At 38.5% G+C, this 15,260-nt stretch overlaps 1 protein-coding gene across 1 annotated transcript; it reads right to left on the bottom strand.

Moving 5' to 3' along the window:
• Window positions 1-2,063: 2,063 nt before the first annotated feature.
• LNP1 (leukemia NUP98 fusion partner 1) lies at window positions 2,064-14,853 on the bottom strand. Its single transcript, XM_049785410.1, has 4 exons — window positions 14,800-14,853; window positions 14,325-14,522; window positions 6,828-7,058; window positions 2,064-2,211 (listed from the first exon to the last, which is right to left on the bottom strand). The coding sequence occupies exons 2-4, from the start codon at window positions 14,481-14,483 to the stop codon at window positions 2,065-2,067; spliced, it is 537 nt and encodes a 178-aa protein (XP_049641367.1). The 5' UTR covers window positions 14,484-14,522; window positions 14,800-14,853; the 3' UTR covers window position 2,064.
• Window positions 14,854-15,260: the final 407 nt, after the last annotated feature.

The following is a 15,260-nucleotide window of genomic DNA, read 5'->3' on the forward strand; positions in this document are numbered from 1 at the left end:
AAACCTTGTGTGTGTGTGTGTGTGTGTGTGTGTGTGTGTGTGTGTGTGTGTGTGTGTGGTTTTTGGGTCACACCCAGCAGTGCCCAGGGATTATTCCTGGCTCCAGGCTCAGAAATTGCTCCTGGCAGGCACAGGGGACCATATGGGACACCGGGATTCAAACCGACGACCTCCTGCATGAAAGGCAAACGCTTTACCTTACCTCCATGCTATCTCTTCAGCCCCAGAAGAAACACCTTAAGTATAAAGGAAAGAACAGAAGAATCTTCCATTTGAAACAATACAGACAAGTAGAGTGAATGACATATTCAAATTACTGAATGAAAGAAATTTCAACATTGAGTCCACTTGTCAGCAAACCTCTCATTTATATGGGAGGGAGGGACAAAAAACATTCTCAGACTAAAAAGAATTTGCAATATTCACGCTAACCAAACTGACTCTAAATGAACTATTCAGAGATTAATTATGTAAACCAAATATCAAATTGTAACAGCAACAATCCTACACAATATAATGGCACAATAACCCTTTCTGTCAATAGTTTCCTTAAATTTCAATGGACTAAACTCTCCCATCAAAAGGTATAGAGTAGCATATTGGATCAGGAAACAAAACCCAGCCATTTGCTGCTTGCAGGAAACACACTTAAAATCTCAAAATAGGGTCCAGAACAATGGTACAACAGTAGGACATTTGCCTTGCATGTGGCAGACCCAGGGCAGACCGAGGTTCCATCCCCCGGCGTCCCATAAGGTCCCCCAAGCCAGGAGCAATTTCACGCCAGGTGTAACCCCTGAGCGTAAAATTAAAAAAATAATTTTTTTTAAAGTCAAGATAGACACAAACTCAGAGAAAAAAATGGGGCCGAAAAGGTGGCGCTAGAGGTAAGGTGTCTGCCTTGCAAACGCTAGCGTAGGACGACCGCGGTTGGATCCCCCAGCGTTTCATATGGTCCCCCCAAGCCAGGAGCGATTTCTGAGTGAATAGCAAGGAGTAACCCCTGAGCGTCAAATGGGTGTGGCCCAAAAACCAAAACAAAAAAAAAGAATAAAACATAGTGTTAGATAAATACATAAAATTTTGTCAATTATATCTTAATAAAACTAGAATAATGAAGGGAAATAATGTGGCCTCATAAAAATAAAGTGGAGTGCATAAACCTAACCTTAGAGAAACTTGTGGGGAGCATATGATCATACCCTACCCTATTCCTGTTTTTCATTTTAAATCTTCTTACACTCACAAGTACATCACACATGTACTGTCAAGACCTGCTTTGAAATGGAAACAAAAGCCAAACATGACTCAGAATGAACTCATGCCAGTGAGTTACTATACTTTTCTAAAGTTTGGTTTCTCAGCCAGAAACTAAGTAGAAAAATAGGATCACCTTGGAGTGGTAAGGATAATTTTAGGGAAGGCATTAAAGCACTCAACATCATACTTGACATTTTAATGATTGGTTCTCGTTAAATGATAACCATTAAACGTATTTCCAAAGTTATTTCGAAAAGAAAGGTTAGAGTCATAGCAATTATTTTTATGTAAGATTATGTGTGGGGTTGAGGTGGACGAAGTGTGGGTAAAGATGTGTGGGTGACTCTTTAAATATCTCTCTTCACAAGTATCCAGAATTATTTTATTTTATTAAAATAACCTTGATTCTTATTCTTTCCATAAAAGAGCAACAAAGCAGAGCTAAATGCCAGAAGCAGTTGAAGGATGGTAGAAGCTGTTTGGGGAAGCAGCCAAACCCAGTTAGTTCAGTCACTGGGCATCAGCAGGCTCTCCTGACCACTGCTGCCACCCACTGGCAGGGTGTATGGCATGTTGGTACTCAAAAAATCACAGTGACTCAGTGGTAGGGCATTTGCCTTACATACAGCAGACCCAGGACGGACCCAGGTTCCATTCTCGGCATCCCATATGGTCCCCCGAGCCTGCCAGGAGTGATTTCTGAGTGCAGAGCCAGAAGTAACCCCTGAGTGATGCCAGGTGTGACCCAAACAAAACAAAACAAAATCACAATAGCATCTATAGTTGTGCCATGGAAACCAAGAACTACTTAGGCCCTTTTCCAAACAAGGGGAGTTTGGAGGCTTCTTTGGGTTCTTCCTTCTTAGAACGCCTTTCCTCCACCTTCTTGTGGGACCTTAGCTCCACCATCAACCGTTCTCTTTCCTTTCTCTCCTTTCTGCTCTCATTTCCCTGGAAGAGAAAGATTTATATAACATTAGTCAGTGGCTTTCCTATAAGCAGTTATATAATATTGAGTGCTATAAGAAAAAACGTGAGGTCATCAGAATGAACAAATTATTTATTGCATTAAAAATGTTAATATATTTAAATATATGTATAGTATATAGATATAGATTATAGATACATAGGACCGGCATCAAAACCAGGACATCACACAAGCAAGGCAGGTGTTCTACCACTAAGCCACATTCCCCACCTCTCAAATATATATATATGTATATATATATATGTATATGTATATGTAAATATATATGTAATGTATATATATATGTATATATCCTACCTGGATCCAGAAAGGATTTAAGACAGGTAAATTTCCTAAATCAATATAATTAATGACCTAAAGAGTTTTAAAAGCAAATCCTTCTATTTCTGTTTTATTACTGTTAAGGAATTATAATCTAAATCTAACCATGAGGAAATGGCAAAAATAAAAACTAAAACTAAAACAAAACAGTGTATAGTATTATTTTTAGAAGTACCAGGGAGAGTCTGGAGAGCTAGTACAGATTAAGAAGCTTTGCTTACACACCACAGGACCTGGTTCTATCCCAGAATTGCATATGGTCCCCCAAATGCCATCAGAAGAAAGGTCAAACCTCTGGTATGGCCTAAATGTTCCTACTTTCACAAAAAAGTAAACAAGGAGGGCTGGAGCAGTGGCACAAGAGGTCAGGCATCTACCTTGCTCATGCTAGCCTAGGATGGATCATGGTTCAATCTCCTGGCATCTCATATGGTCCCCCAAGCCAGGAGCAATTTCTGAGAACATAGCCAGGAGTAACCTCTGAGCATCACCAGGGATGGCCCAAAAACAAACGAACAAAAAAAAGTAAACAGGGAGTTGGAGGGGTAGTACTCAGGTAGGGTGCTTGCCTTAAATGAGGGCTGATTTGACCCCTGGCATCACAAATGGTTCCCTGAATCCCTCAGGAGTGATCCCTGAGCATAAAACCAAGTGTAAGCTCTGAGCCCAGATAAAAGAAGAAAAGAAATCAAGAGACATTTGTAGTCTACAATATTAATATAAAAATACTGATGCATTTTCTATATATAAAAATTGAAGAGAAGAAAGAAAGTGTTGTTGAACAATTCACTCCCCGTTGTGCCTCAGAAAATCAAGTATCTTGGAATCAAATTTAAATTATATGAAAGACCTACATAAAGAAAATGTAAACACTGCTTCAAGAAATAAAATAGGACACAAGGAAATTTAAGAAAAAGAAATCAGGAGACTAGGTAGATAGCTCAAAGGGTATATATTTCACATGCAAATGCTTAATCTCTGGGCCTGCATTACCCCCAGAATTCAGAGCCAGGAGTATCCCTAATCACTGAACCAAATCAAATCAAACAAGCAAACTTTAACCAGACAGTGTTTCAGGAGTCCAGTGTCATAAAATGCAAAAAGACTGTGAAAGTTTTCCAGAATAAAATGGATGAGAGTGGGGCTAGAGAGATACTACAGAGGGTAGGGTATTTGCCTTGCACACAGCTGACCTGGGTTTGATCCCTGACATCCCATAGGATTCCCAGTGCCTGACCCTGAGCACTGCTGTGTGTGGCTAAATAAACACATAAACAAACAAACAAACAAATAAATAAATAAATGGAAAGGATGAGAGGAATCATGAAGACTGTTCCCAGAAAATTAGCTGGAATCTCTCTCTGAATAATATTTTGGGGACAACTAGTAAGGCCATAAGGCCAACAGATCAGATTAGGTGCTATATATTGGTGCTGATATCCTGAGTTTAATAATCACTACTGTGTTTATGGAAGAGAATTCTTGTTTCCTTGTATGGGAGTAGCAAAACATGAACATTTGGAAGGCATGTAGGTGAGAAAAGTACGTTTTTCCTTACTATTTTTCACACTCTTACTGTAAATATAAAAACTTTTTTTCTTTTGGAGTCTTCTAAGTAGTGATCACAAGGCCCAGATGTTCCTCGATCCCACACCTGGTTTTGGAGAGTGGTTCAGTATGAGGGCCAGGGCTGAAGTGCTGTTGGAGCCTGAAAGGTTGACAATGACCCTCAGGTCACCATACAGTGTCTGGGAGACCCTTCAGTTACACCCACCAACACCCACCTGTGCTTGTGGGACCTATCAGTTCTGGGGAACAACCTAGGCTTGGCTGCCTGCAAGGCAAATGCATTTAGCCCTATACTATATCTCAGCTCCTGAAACCATCTTTAAAAACAAAACACAAAACACAAAGTCTTAATACAATTTAGACACATCAGTTGCTCATTTTTTTCCTTTCTTACTTCACTTGTGATAAGGTTAAAAAAATATCAACTTCCTGATTTACTGATTGGGAGTGGTACACAGGTTCACTTTGACAAAAATGAGAGCTACCTGCCAGCAACTATGCAAATGACAACAATAAAATGTATGTCTGCGAGGCAAGAAGTTCAGATTATGATCAGAAAATGGGAAAGAAGCAACTGAGTATCTTCCCTAGAATATTCACAGCTCTGGGCCCGGAGAGATAGCACAGCGGTGTTTGCCTTGCAAGCAGCCGATCCAGGACCAAAGGTGGTTGGTTCGAATCCCGGTGTCCCATATGGTCCCCCGTGCCTGCCAGGAAGCTATTTCTGAGCAGACAGCCAGGAGTAACCCCTGAGCATCGCCGGGTGTGGCCAAAAAAAAAAAAAAAAAAAAAAAAGAATATTCACAGCTCAAGAACCATCATCTAGGTTCACTAGAATCAACATCTAGGTTCACTACTTGTCTCTGCCTACTATACAAAACTGTATCCTTGTGTTGTGAAATACAATTAAAAATCTAAAGACCCAGAGCCGTGGTATATGTGTACAGGACCCTCATTTAATCCCCAGCACTGTAGGACCCAAGCACCACAAAGTCTGGCTCTAGAGATCCCTGAGCACAGTTGGGGGGTGATGGTCATCTCCAACACTTAGAACCCAAGAAACACTATAATCTATACTAGACCATAATGGAAGAGATAATACAGCAGGTAAGGTTGCATGAAGCCAATTTGGGTTCGATCCCTGACATCCCAAATGGTCCCCTAAACACCTCTGGGAGTGATTCCTGAGCATAAAGTTTTGAGTAACCCCTAAGCATTGCCAGGCCAGGTGTAATCCAAATACTAAAACATAAAAATAAATAGTGAGGGGTGAGGGCCCGAAGAGATAGCACAGTGGCATTTGCCTTGCAAGCAGACGATCCAGGACCAAAGGTGGTTGGTTCGAATCTTGGTGTCCCATATGGTCGTTCCCCCCACCCCCACCCCTGTGCCTGCCAGGAGCTATTTCTGAGCAGACAGCCAGGAGTAACCCCTGAGCACCTCCAGGTGTGGCCCAAAAACAAGAAAGAAAAGAAAGAAATAAAGGAAAAGAAAGAAAGAAAGAAAGAAAGAAGAAAGAAAGAAAAAAGAAAGAAAGAAAAAAGAAATAAAGAAAGAAAGAAAGAAAGAAAGAGAAAGAAAATAAGAAAGAAAGATAGAAAAAAAGAAAGAAAGAAAGAAAGATAGAGAGAAAGAAAGAAAGAAAGAAAGAAAGAAAGAAAAGAAAGAAAGAAGAAAAAGAAAGAAAGAAAGAAAGAAAGAAAAAGAAAGAAAGAATAAAGAAAGAAAAAGAAAGAAAGAAGAAAGAAAGAAAGAAAGAAAGAAAGAAAGAAAGAAAGAAAAAAAAAAAGAAAGAAAGAAAGAAAGAAAGAAAAGAAAGAAAAAAAGAAAGAAGAAGGAAAGAAGGAGGAAGGAAAGGAAGGAAGGAAGGAAGGAAGGAAGGAAGGAAGGAAGGAAGGAAGGAAGGAAGGAAGGAAAGAAAGAAAGAAAGAAAGAAGAAAAAGAAAGAAGAAAGAAAAAGAAAGAAAGAAGAAAGAAAAAGAAAGAAAGAAAGAAAGAAGAAAAGAAAGAAAGAAAGAAAGAAAGAAAGAAAAGAAAGAAAGAAAGAAAGAAAGAGAAAGAAAGAAAGAAAGAAAGAAAGAAAGAAAGAAAGAAAGAAGAAGAGAAAGAAAGAAAAGAAAGAAAGAAAGAAAGAAAGAAGAAAGAAAGAAAGAAAGAAAGAAAGAAAAGAAAGAAGAAGAAGAAAGAAAGAAAGAAAGAAAAAGAAAGAAAGAAAGAAAGAAAGAAAGAAAGAAAGAAAGAAAGAAAGAAAGAAAGAGAAAGAAAGAAAGAAAGCAATAAATAAAGAAAGAAAGAAAGAAAGAAAGAAAGAAAGAAAGAAAGAAAGAAAGAAAGAAAGGAAGAAAGATGAGTCACAATTTTTTATAATAAGGGAAATGAAAACAGTCTACAGAAACTAGAGGAAATCAGTAACAAAAATCCCACTTAAAGCCCTTCGGAAGTTCCTTCCTTGTCCAATACCTTCAAAGAAATTATAATAAAAAACATTTTGGCATATCTGGGCTATCTAAAACAAACAGTCATCTTTCAATGATCTCAACTCCAAGTTGTAAATAGAGAAGTTAGATAATCCTTCCAGACTTATGGAGAATAAATCCCTTGGGTCTCTTTTATTAAAATTGATTTTATTAAAATTAAAAAAATAAAATAAAATAAAATTGCTGCAATACTAAGTAATTCTTGTACATACCAAAGAGACAGAACGTTTGGTTCTAAAACACATTGGATGTTCAGAGGGCTCCAAAAGTGCCTGAATTTTGGAGTGGGATCTTTCTTTTGAATCCAGTGGCTCCTTGAATGATTCATTCCTTGAGCATTTTCTGAAATCCCGAACATGGGTATGACGTCCAAATCCCTCTTCTTCATGAGAATGCCTCCTAGAACGACTGTCAGATGATGTGATTTCTGGATGCTCAGGAAACTGGAAAGATGAAAAATTTTAATTACAATATAATGTGACTATATTGTATTGGCATCAGAATAGACTCCCCTTAAATTATTAACTAAGCAAATCACATGCTGAATTTAAATTTTATCTTCTAGTCAATAAGAACTTCCTTCTACAAAAAAGCAGTAGGGCTTTTGCCTAGCATGCAGATGACCCGGGACAGACCGGGGTTCGATACCAAGTATCTTATATGCCCCCCAAGTCTGCTAGGAGCAATTTCTAAGCCCAGAGCCAGGAGTAACCCATGAGCACCGCCATATGTGACCCAAAACCTGAAAAAAACAAACAAAAAAAAATTTAGGTGGGTTAGAATTAATTTTAAGTGTACTTACTTTATTCCTCCACCATTAGGACAATATTATGAGTATTTCTAATACTTAAATTGATAAGCATAATTAATTCCAAGTGATAAAAAGCTATACTTAAGAAATAATACAAAGGTGATTATGTAATCTATCAGAAAAATTCTCAACAAAAGAGCAATGGAATAAATCGAAGAGAAAACTGATGTGTATAAAAACATAAACATGGGGCTGGAGGAGTGGCGCAGCAGTAGGGCATTTAGCTGACCTAGGATGGACCATGGTTTGATCCTCCAGCATCCCATATGGTTCCCCAAGCCAGGAGTGATTTCTGAACACAGAGCCAGGAGTAACCCCTGAGCATTATCGTTTGTGGCAAAAAAAAAAAAGAAAAAGAAAAATTAAGTGGTAAACAAAAATATTAAATCATATTTGACATGTTAATTATTAAATATTAATTATTTTTTGGTTTTTGAGTCATACCCGGCAGTGCTCAGGGGTTACTCCTGGCTCTATGCTCAGAAATCGCTACTGACAGACTCAGGGGACCATATGAGATGCCAGCATTCGAACCAATGACTTTCTGCATGAAAGGCAAATGCCTTACCTCCATGCTATCTCTCCAGTCCCATCAAATATTTTTTTTTAATTTTTATTTTGATCATATTGGCTTACATATCTTTCACAGTAGTATTTTAGGTACATATTAACATTGAATCAGGGGAATACCCATCACCAAATTTGTCCTCCCCCTATCCCCGTTCCCTTCCTGCAATCCATACCCCCCTCCATCACCCCCCCCTCCCCCCGGCTGCTAGAGTAGGTGGTCCCCTCTTTGTCTAGCTTACTATTAGTGATCATATATCTGTTTGGTCCTGGTACCCTCCTTTATTTCCCCCTCTATTTGAGAGGTGGAGCTCGATAATTCGAGTTATGTGGTTTTGTTTGAAGTAAAGAAAAGCAATAGATGGGCCTGGAGAGATAGCCAGCGGTGTTTGCCTTGCAAGCAGCCGATCCAGGACCAAAGGTGGTTGGTTCAAATCCCGGTGTCCCATATGGTCCCCCGTGCCTGCCAGGAGCTATTTCTGAGCAGACAGCCAGGAGTAACCCCTGAGCACCGCCGGGTGTGACCCAAAAAAAAAAAAAAAAAAAAAAAAAAAAAAAAAAAAAAAAAAAAAAAAAGAAAAGAAAAGCAATAGAATGGAGTAAAAAATAAGAAAAAATAAAAAATAAATCAAATAAGCTGAAAATGGGCGGAGTCCTTCTAGAGGCTTTCAACCTCAGTTTGAGAGAGGACATGAAAAAGGTAATTGAAACACCACATCAATACAGAAAGAAATATCAAATTAAATATCCAGTGAGCACTACAGCAGTAAAGACAGCCACCACACAATAGTTTCGGTCCTGAAATCAAACCATGCCGGAGTGCAAAAAAAAAAATAAAATAAATAAAATAAAATAAAATAAAATAAAATAAAATTGGAGACATCAACTTAAATATCTATACCAAAATAAAGAAGTCAAAAATCAATCAATTAATAAACATATATATGGACAAAATGATTATTTTGTGCTTTTTTTCTTTTTCCCCTTGTACAGGCACCCCATCAAATATTTTTAAACTAATTTTGTATCAGACATAAATCCTATAACAATGATTGCCAATGTTAAAAATCACAAAATATAATTGAATGACAGTGAAAAATAGTCAAGTTTCTTGAAAAAAATATACTTACTCTCACTTATTTGTCTCATTTTTGTCTCACTTCAAAACTTATTTCAACCTAGCTTCTGTGTTTTGTTGTTGTTGTTTTGGGGTCACACCCGGCTGCGCTCAGGGGTTCCTCCTGGCTCTACGCTCAGAAATCACTCCTGACAAGCTCAGGGGACCATATGAAATGCCTGGATTCGAACCACCGTCCTGCTGCATGCAAGGCAAATGCCTTACCTCCATGCTATCTCTCCGGTCCTCAACCTAGCTTTTGTACCCACAACTAAATTCAGTCAGAATTTTTGTCTTCATGTTGATAAATTCTGTGAATTTGGAGGACACACAGTATCATTCAAACCAAATGCCCTTCCAGAAAGTCTTCCCATAAAGTTTCACTACTGCACTGACTCAATTTCCCTTTGCTCCTTCTGCCATAGTGTTACATACATTATTCATAAATTTTTTTCCTTTTCTTTTTTATTGGGGGGGGTCACACCCAGCTGTGCTCAAGGGTCACTCCTGGCTATCTGCTCAGAAATAGCTCCTGGTAGGCACGGGGACCATATGGGACACCGGGATTCGAACCAACCACCTTAGGTCCTGGTTTGGCTGCTTGCAAGGCAAACGCCACTGTGTTATCTCTCCAGCCCCTTTCCTTTTCTTTTCTAGCAACTGTTTTCCAAGGTTCTAAAGTAGGCTTCTTTGCCTTCTCACTTTACATTCTCCTAAATTCATACCTAAATTTAAATTCTCCCTAAATCCTCAATCCTTAAATCTCCCTAAATCATGCCTCACTGTACTTACTCTTTTAAGCCCCAATATTGTGATTTTGCTACAATCTCCTTTCTCCATCAGACTGTTATGTACATTCATGTGAAGGACAATTTTTTGTTTGTTTGTTTGTTTGTTTGTTTTTGGGTCACACCCAGCTGCGCTCAGGGGTTACTCCTGCCTCTGCGCTCAGAAATTGCTCTTGGAAGGCACGATGGACCATATGGAATGCCGGGATTCGAATCACCATCTGTCCTGAATTGGCTGTGTGCAAGGCAAACACCCTACCACTGAGTTATCTCTCTGGCTCCCCTTTTTTAAATGTTTTTTCTTTACAATTTTTTTTAAATTATAGCTATGCTTTGTTGCCAATCACTGTCTTTATTTTTTTATTATTTTTATAATTTCTTTATTTAAACACTGTGATTACAAACATAATTGTAGTTGGGTTTCAGTTTTTTTTTTTCATTCTCTTCTAGAATCCCAGGATATTTTGTCTCACCTTATAACATGAATTCATTAAAATATAGATGGAACGCTGGGGAAAAGTACAGTGTCTAAGAAGCTTGCCTTGCACACAGGCAGCCTGAGTTAGATCCTGACACCGCATATAAACCCTATACCCACCAAGAGTGATCTCTGAGTACAGAGCCATGAGTAAGCTCTGAGTACAGTCAGGCATGGTATAAAAGAAAAATAATTAGGGGCCGGAGAGATAGCATGGAGGTAAGGCGTTTGACTCTCATGCAGAAGGTCATTGGTTCGAATCCCGGCGTCCCATATGGTCCCCCGTGCTTGCCAGGAGCAACTTCTGAGCGTGGAGCCAGGAGTAACCCCTGAGCACTGCCGGGTGAGACCCAAAAACCAAAAAAAAAAATTATTAAATAAATAAAATAATAGATGAATGGATGGAAAGATAGGATGGATTAGTAGATAGATTAGCTAGAAATAGATGATATAGATGATAGATAGATATAGATGGATAGATAGATAGATTAAATAGATGATTGATACATAGATAGATATAGATAGATAGATAGATAGATAGATAGATAGATAGATAGATAGATAGATAGATAGATAGATTGATAGGTAGGTAGATAGATAGAGACTTATTGATTGATTGATAGATTGATAGATAGATTAACTGAGGAGATAGTACAATGTTCTCCAGCACTTCAGGGTCCTAGCAGCTCCACATTATTAAACCCTCAAATTGAACTGCTCTGCCTGGTTGACAAAATATTGTGAGGTTTGGGTTACTGTATGTGGTGCCATAGGTCAAAGGTGGTTCATTTGCATGCAAAGTAAATGCCCTATCCATGGTAACATCTCTCCAGCCCTTAAATATGTGATTTTTAACAATGTGACGGTTCAAACAAAATCCTAATACTAAAGTCATCATAATTTGCTTCTTGTGGGGCCAAAGAGATAGTCCAGGAGTTTAAAGCACCTGCCTTGCACCACATCTGCTCCCTTGAGCATCACCAGAAGAGATCTTTGAACATAGAGTCAGGTGCCACCCAACCAGACATGACCCCAAAACCTCCCTCAAATAATAAAGAATTATTAGCATTAGGGAACTAATTTAAAGAATTTCATGTGAGGAATATTTTACAGCATAGTTTAAAGCTCACCTCCTAGTCAAAAGAACTGCAAATTAGTCAGCTATTTATAAATGGAAATAGCAGAAAGAGTCAGTTGTCAACTGGCAAAATGGCAAATCTTTAAGAAATATTAGATAAAAAATAAATATTAGATGAAACTTTATGCCATCCACTGGAAAATTAAAGGATATTTTTAACTATTTTGTAAAATGCTTTTAAATTTTGGGAGTGAATGAATCTTGTGTTGTTATATGGTTATAGAGTAATCTATGTGAAACAGTCATCAATACCCTATTATAAAACATAACTAGCTGAACACAAGAATGTTATAAAGGTTCCAGGTTCAAGATGCTTCAGGCCACAGACACTTGGCACCTTATTCTAGGGGTGAATAAAAGGACTTGTCTTATTCACCCAGATGCTAAAGCAGCCAAAGTAACAGACCGCAAAAAGGGAGCGTCTTAAAACAGACCAGTGTGGAGAGTAGAAAAACATAAGACCTGGCCAAGAATAAAATTTTCTTTTTATGTTATTCTCACTGAGCTCCAAAGCAAAGCATAAAAAAATTAAATGTGTTACCTAGGCTATAAAAGAAGAAAATAATAGGTGCATTTTAGAGTTAGGGAAGGTGAAGTATCTCACTCTACCAATATACACCTTTCTGTGACTAATAGATAAGAATAGGTCTTCTTTCAGGAGTCTTTGCCAGGATTCTGCACACATTAAACCTTGACCAGCATTGTCTCCACTGAATAAGATTGCCATTTTTACTCCATAACTTGTCTTAAATAAACATATATTGAATCCATGTTAGTCTAATTATTATGAAATTCACTGCTGACAGAAAATGGGCTGATTTAGATCACAAGAGCCAGGATGAGCAGAAACTAATATCAATATTAAGAAAAACATCACTTAGAAAGGTCATATATACTAAAATGCACTATTCCCAACAGTATGAGACAAACATTGCATTACAAAAGTTACAAAAATGGTTCTCCATATAGAAATTTTAAAGTCTCAATGAAGATAACATTTATTTTAAAAACTACGTTTTATAAGTCACTTTCTTCCCCTTTGTTTTCTAGGGCTCCAAAGAGATTTGTAATATAGCAAATCACAATTTTTTTGCTTTGTTTTCTCCTCAGTTTTTACATTCTAGGAATTGGAAATTAATCATACTCCTGATACTCATAATACAAACACATTCAATTCAATGTAGAACAAAAAGAATTGAAATGAGAGTGATAATAAGCAGGTGTTCCTTTTAAAACACAATCATGAAAATTCAGGGCTAGCATGGTTCCTGGCAATAATCCAATCTCATCCAATCCTCTTATCTCTAACTTGAAGACTCTGAAAGTTCCAAGAGATGCTGAAACCTGCCCTTTTGCCTGAGTAAGCATTTAGTAATAGATCTGTTTGCCTATAAGTTTGTCTCAAAAAGGTATCATTCCTTCAATTTGCTTTTCATCGGACAGAAAAGTGGTTGCTTTACACATTTTTGTAGCTTTCGCAGATATTGTATAACTAGAAACTCTAGAGCTAAAATGAAAACAAAATACCATTATTCCCAGAATAATGGTTCAGAAGCAAAGGGTTTATGGATATCTTCTCTGGTCACTGAAATTCTACGTGACTTTTTAACAAAAGGAAAGCTGTTTCACCACTAGCTGATTATGAAGCTCAGCCCAGGGTGTCTGGGTGGAGTCTTCAGCCATCCCAGTGGAGGAAAGAGAATTGCTGCCCATACTCACTGCCCAATCCACACCTGGTTATGCATATTCAACCCCCTCATGGCAACTTGTCTGTTTGTGTCTTGCTAACTGGATTCAGGGTGCTCTGCCTAGTTCAGGGAAAAATAAAGTAGAGGGCAGAAGAATTTGGGGCTTACCTCCCATTAGGAGATCTAAGAAGAAAAAGTACTTAAGTTATCCAAAGTGGGGCCAGTGAGATAGCACAGTGGGTAGGACATTTGTCTTGTAAGAGGCTGACCAGGGTTTTAGCATCCCATATAGTTCACCAAGTCTGCCAGGAGTAATTTCTGAGTGCAGAGCCAGGAGTAAACCCTGAGTGCTGCCAGATGTGGCCCAAAAACAAACAAAAAAGTGGAACTTTGTCCAGATTTTTATAAAGAAATCATACATTGACCCGTTTGGATACTACATCAATTATGTATAATATCAAGTTTTTTCCTTAGGCTTAAATTAGTGTCATATGGCAGGATTATTTCAGGTTTATTGGTCTCTCTAAATAGCATTCTAAAATAACTGAAGTTGCACCAGTTAATATGAAGGTAAGGCACTTGCTTGGCACACAGCTAGCCCAAGTTCAATTTCTGGGACCACACATCCTCAGAATGATCCCTGAGCATAGAGTCAGAACTAAACCCTGAGCACAGCTGTGTGGGACCCCAATACTAAAGAAAACAAAAACAAAAGTAGCTTGTTATTGAACATGAAGACTTCACTACCTAATAAATGAAAATCAGGTCTCCTGAAAGATAAGACAATATTATTACGAGAATTTTTGCATTTTCATTTAAGTTTAGAAAAAATTATTATCACTATAGGAAAAATTATACCAAAGCACAGTTGAGAAACTACATGAAAGGATCAGAGAGTACAGGGGTTAAAACATTTACCTCGAAGGTGGCCGACCCCAGTTTAATCCTTAGTACTGCCTGTGGTCCCCTGAGCACTGCCAGGAATGATCCCTGAACTCAGATCCTGGATAATGCCAGAAGCATGACTAGGTGTGACCCCCAAACAAAAACAAATAAAATTAATACAGAGGCCCCCCTTTGCTAGTTAGTTCAGCTTTCCTTGGAACTGCTGTGATAACTTACTGGACAGGGCAAGGAGATTTTCCTGCAAGCGGCATCTTGTGATCTGTGACGGTGGTCCCGAAGCCCTCTCTTACTCTCATCTATCCAGCCGTGGCCCCAGAAACTGCTCATCCATTTGGCAAAAGAAACATCATCATCTTCTTCTTCTTTGGGTTCCATGTAAAGGTGATTCAAAATCTCCAAGGCCTGTTCCTAAATCTAGCAGAGAAATAATCAAGGCAGACTTGAGGAAATCAGGAGCTTGTACACACACACACACACACACACACACACACACACACACACACACCACAAATAAAAACAAAAACAAAAACAAAACGAAACTGGTCTTTTCAAATAATCTCAGATCCTGGATTCTCAAAAGAGAAAGATTTACTAAACAACCACCTCCCCATCAGGCAGCCTTTGGTAATGTCTATTTATAAATTGTGCAGCCCACATTCCCCTTCCCTCCCCTGCCCTCCCCTCCCCCTGCCTTTTTCAATTGAGAGGCTCTTTAATCCTTCCAATGCTGGGGCTTGTGCCTTGCAGCCTAAGGGTGGAAAGCACAGTCCACTGCCTGCTTTGAGGCCAGAGGCATGTGATGGCATCTCCAGCTGTCAATGATGATGGAGTATGACCTTCATAATCTGCCTGTCAGCTCCAGGCCAGCTCGGAAATGAGGCCACCTTCAAAGGAACAGATTGACCAGATTGGTCTGCAAGGTGTCCAGCTGTTAGCATATCAGCTCTAGAGTTAGATACCATCTCAATATATAAATTTAATATTGACATGATATTTATATAGGTACAATTGTGTTGTGTTACTGATCCTACCCTAATCAATAATTGTGCCCCACCCTAGGGTATGACCTAGTGATAGTATATTAGATTATTCCTTACTTGGAATTCTGCTCCCACCCTAGGGTGATACCTGATTCTTGTGTATAAAAGCAAG

Source organism: Suncus etruscus, chromosome 13, assembly GCF_024139225.1.
Source record: "Suncus etruscus isolate mSunEtr1 chromosome 13, mSunEtr1.pri.cur, whole genome shotgun sequence".
Lineage (NCBI taxonomy): Eukaryota > Metazoa > Chordata > Mammalia > Eulipotyphla > Soricidae > Suncus > Suncus etruscus.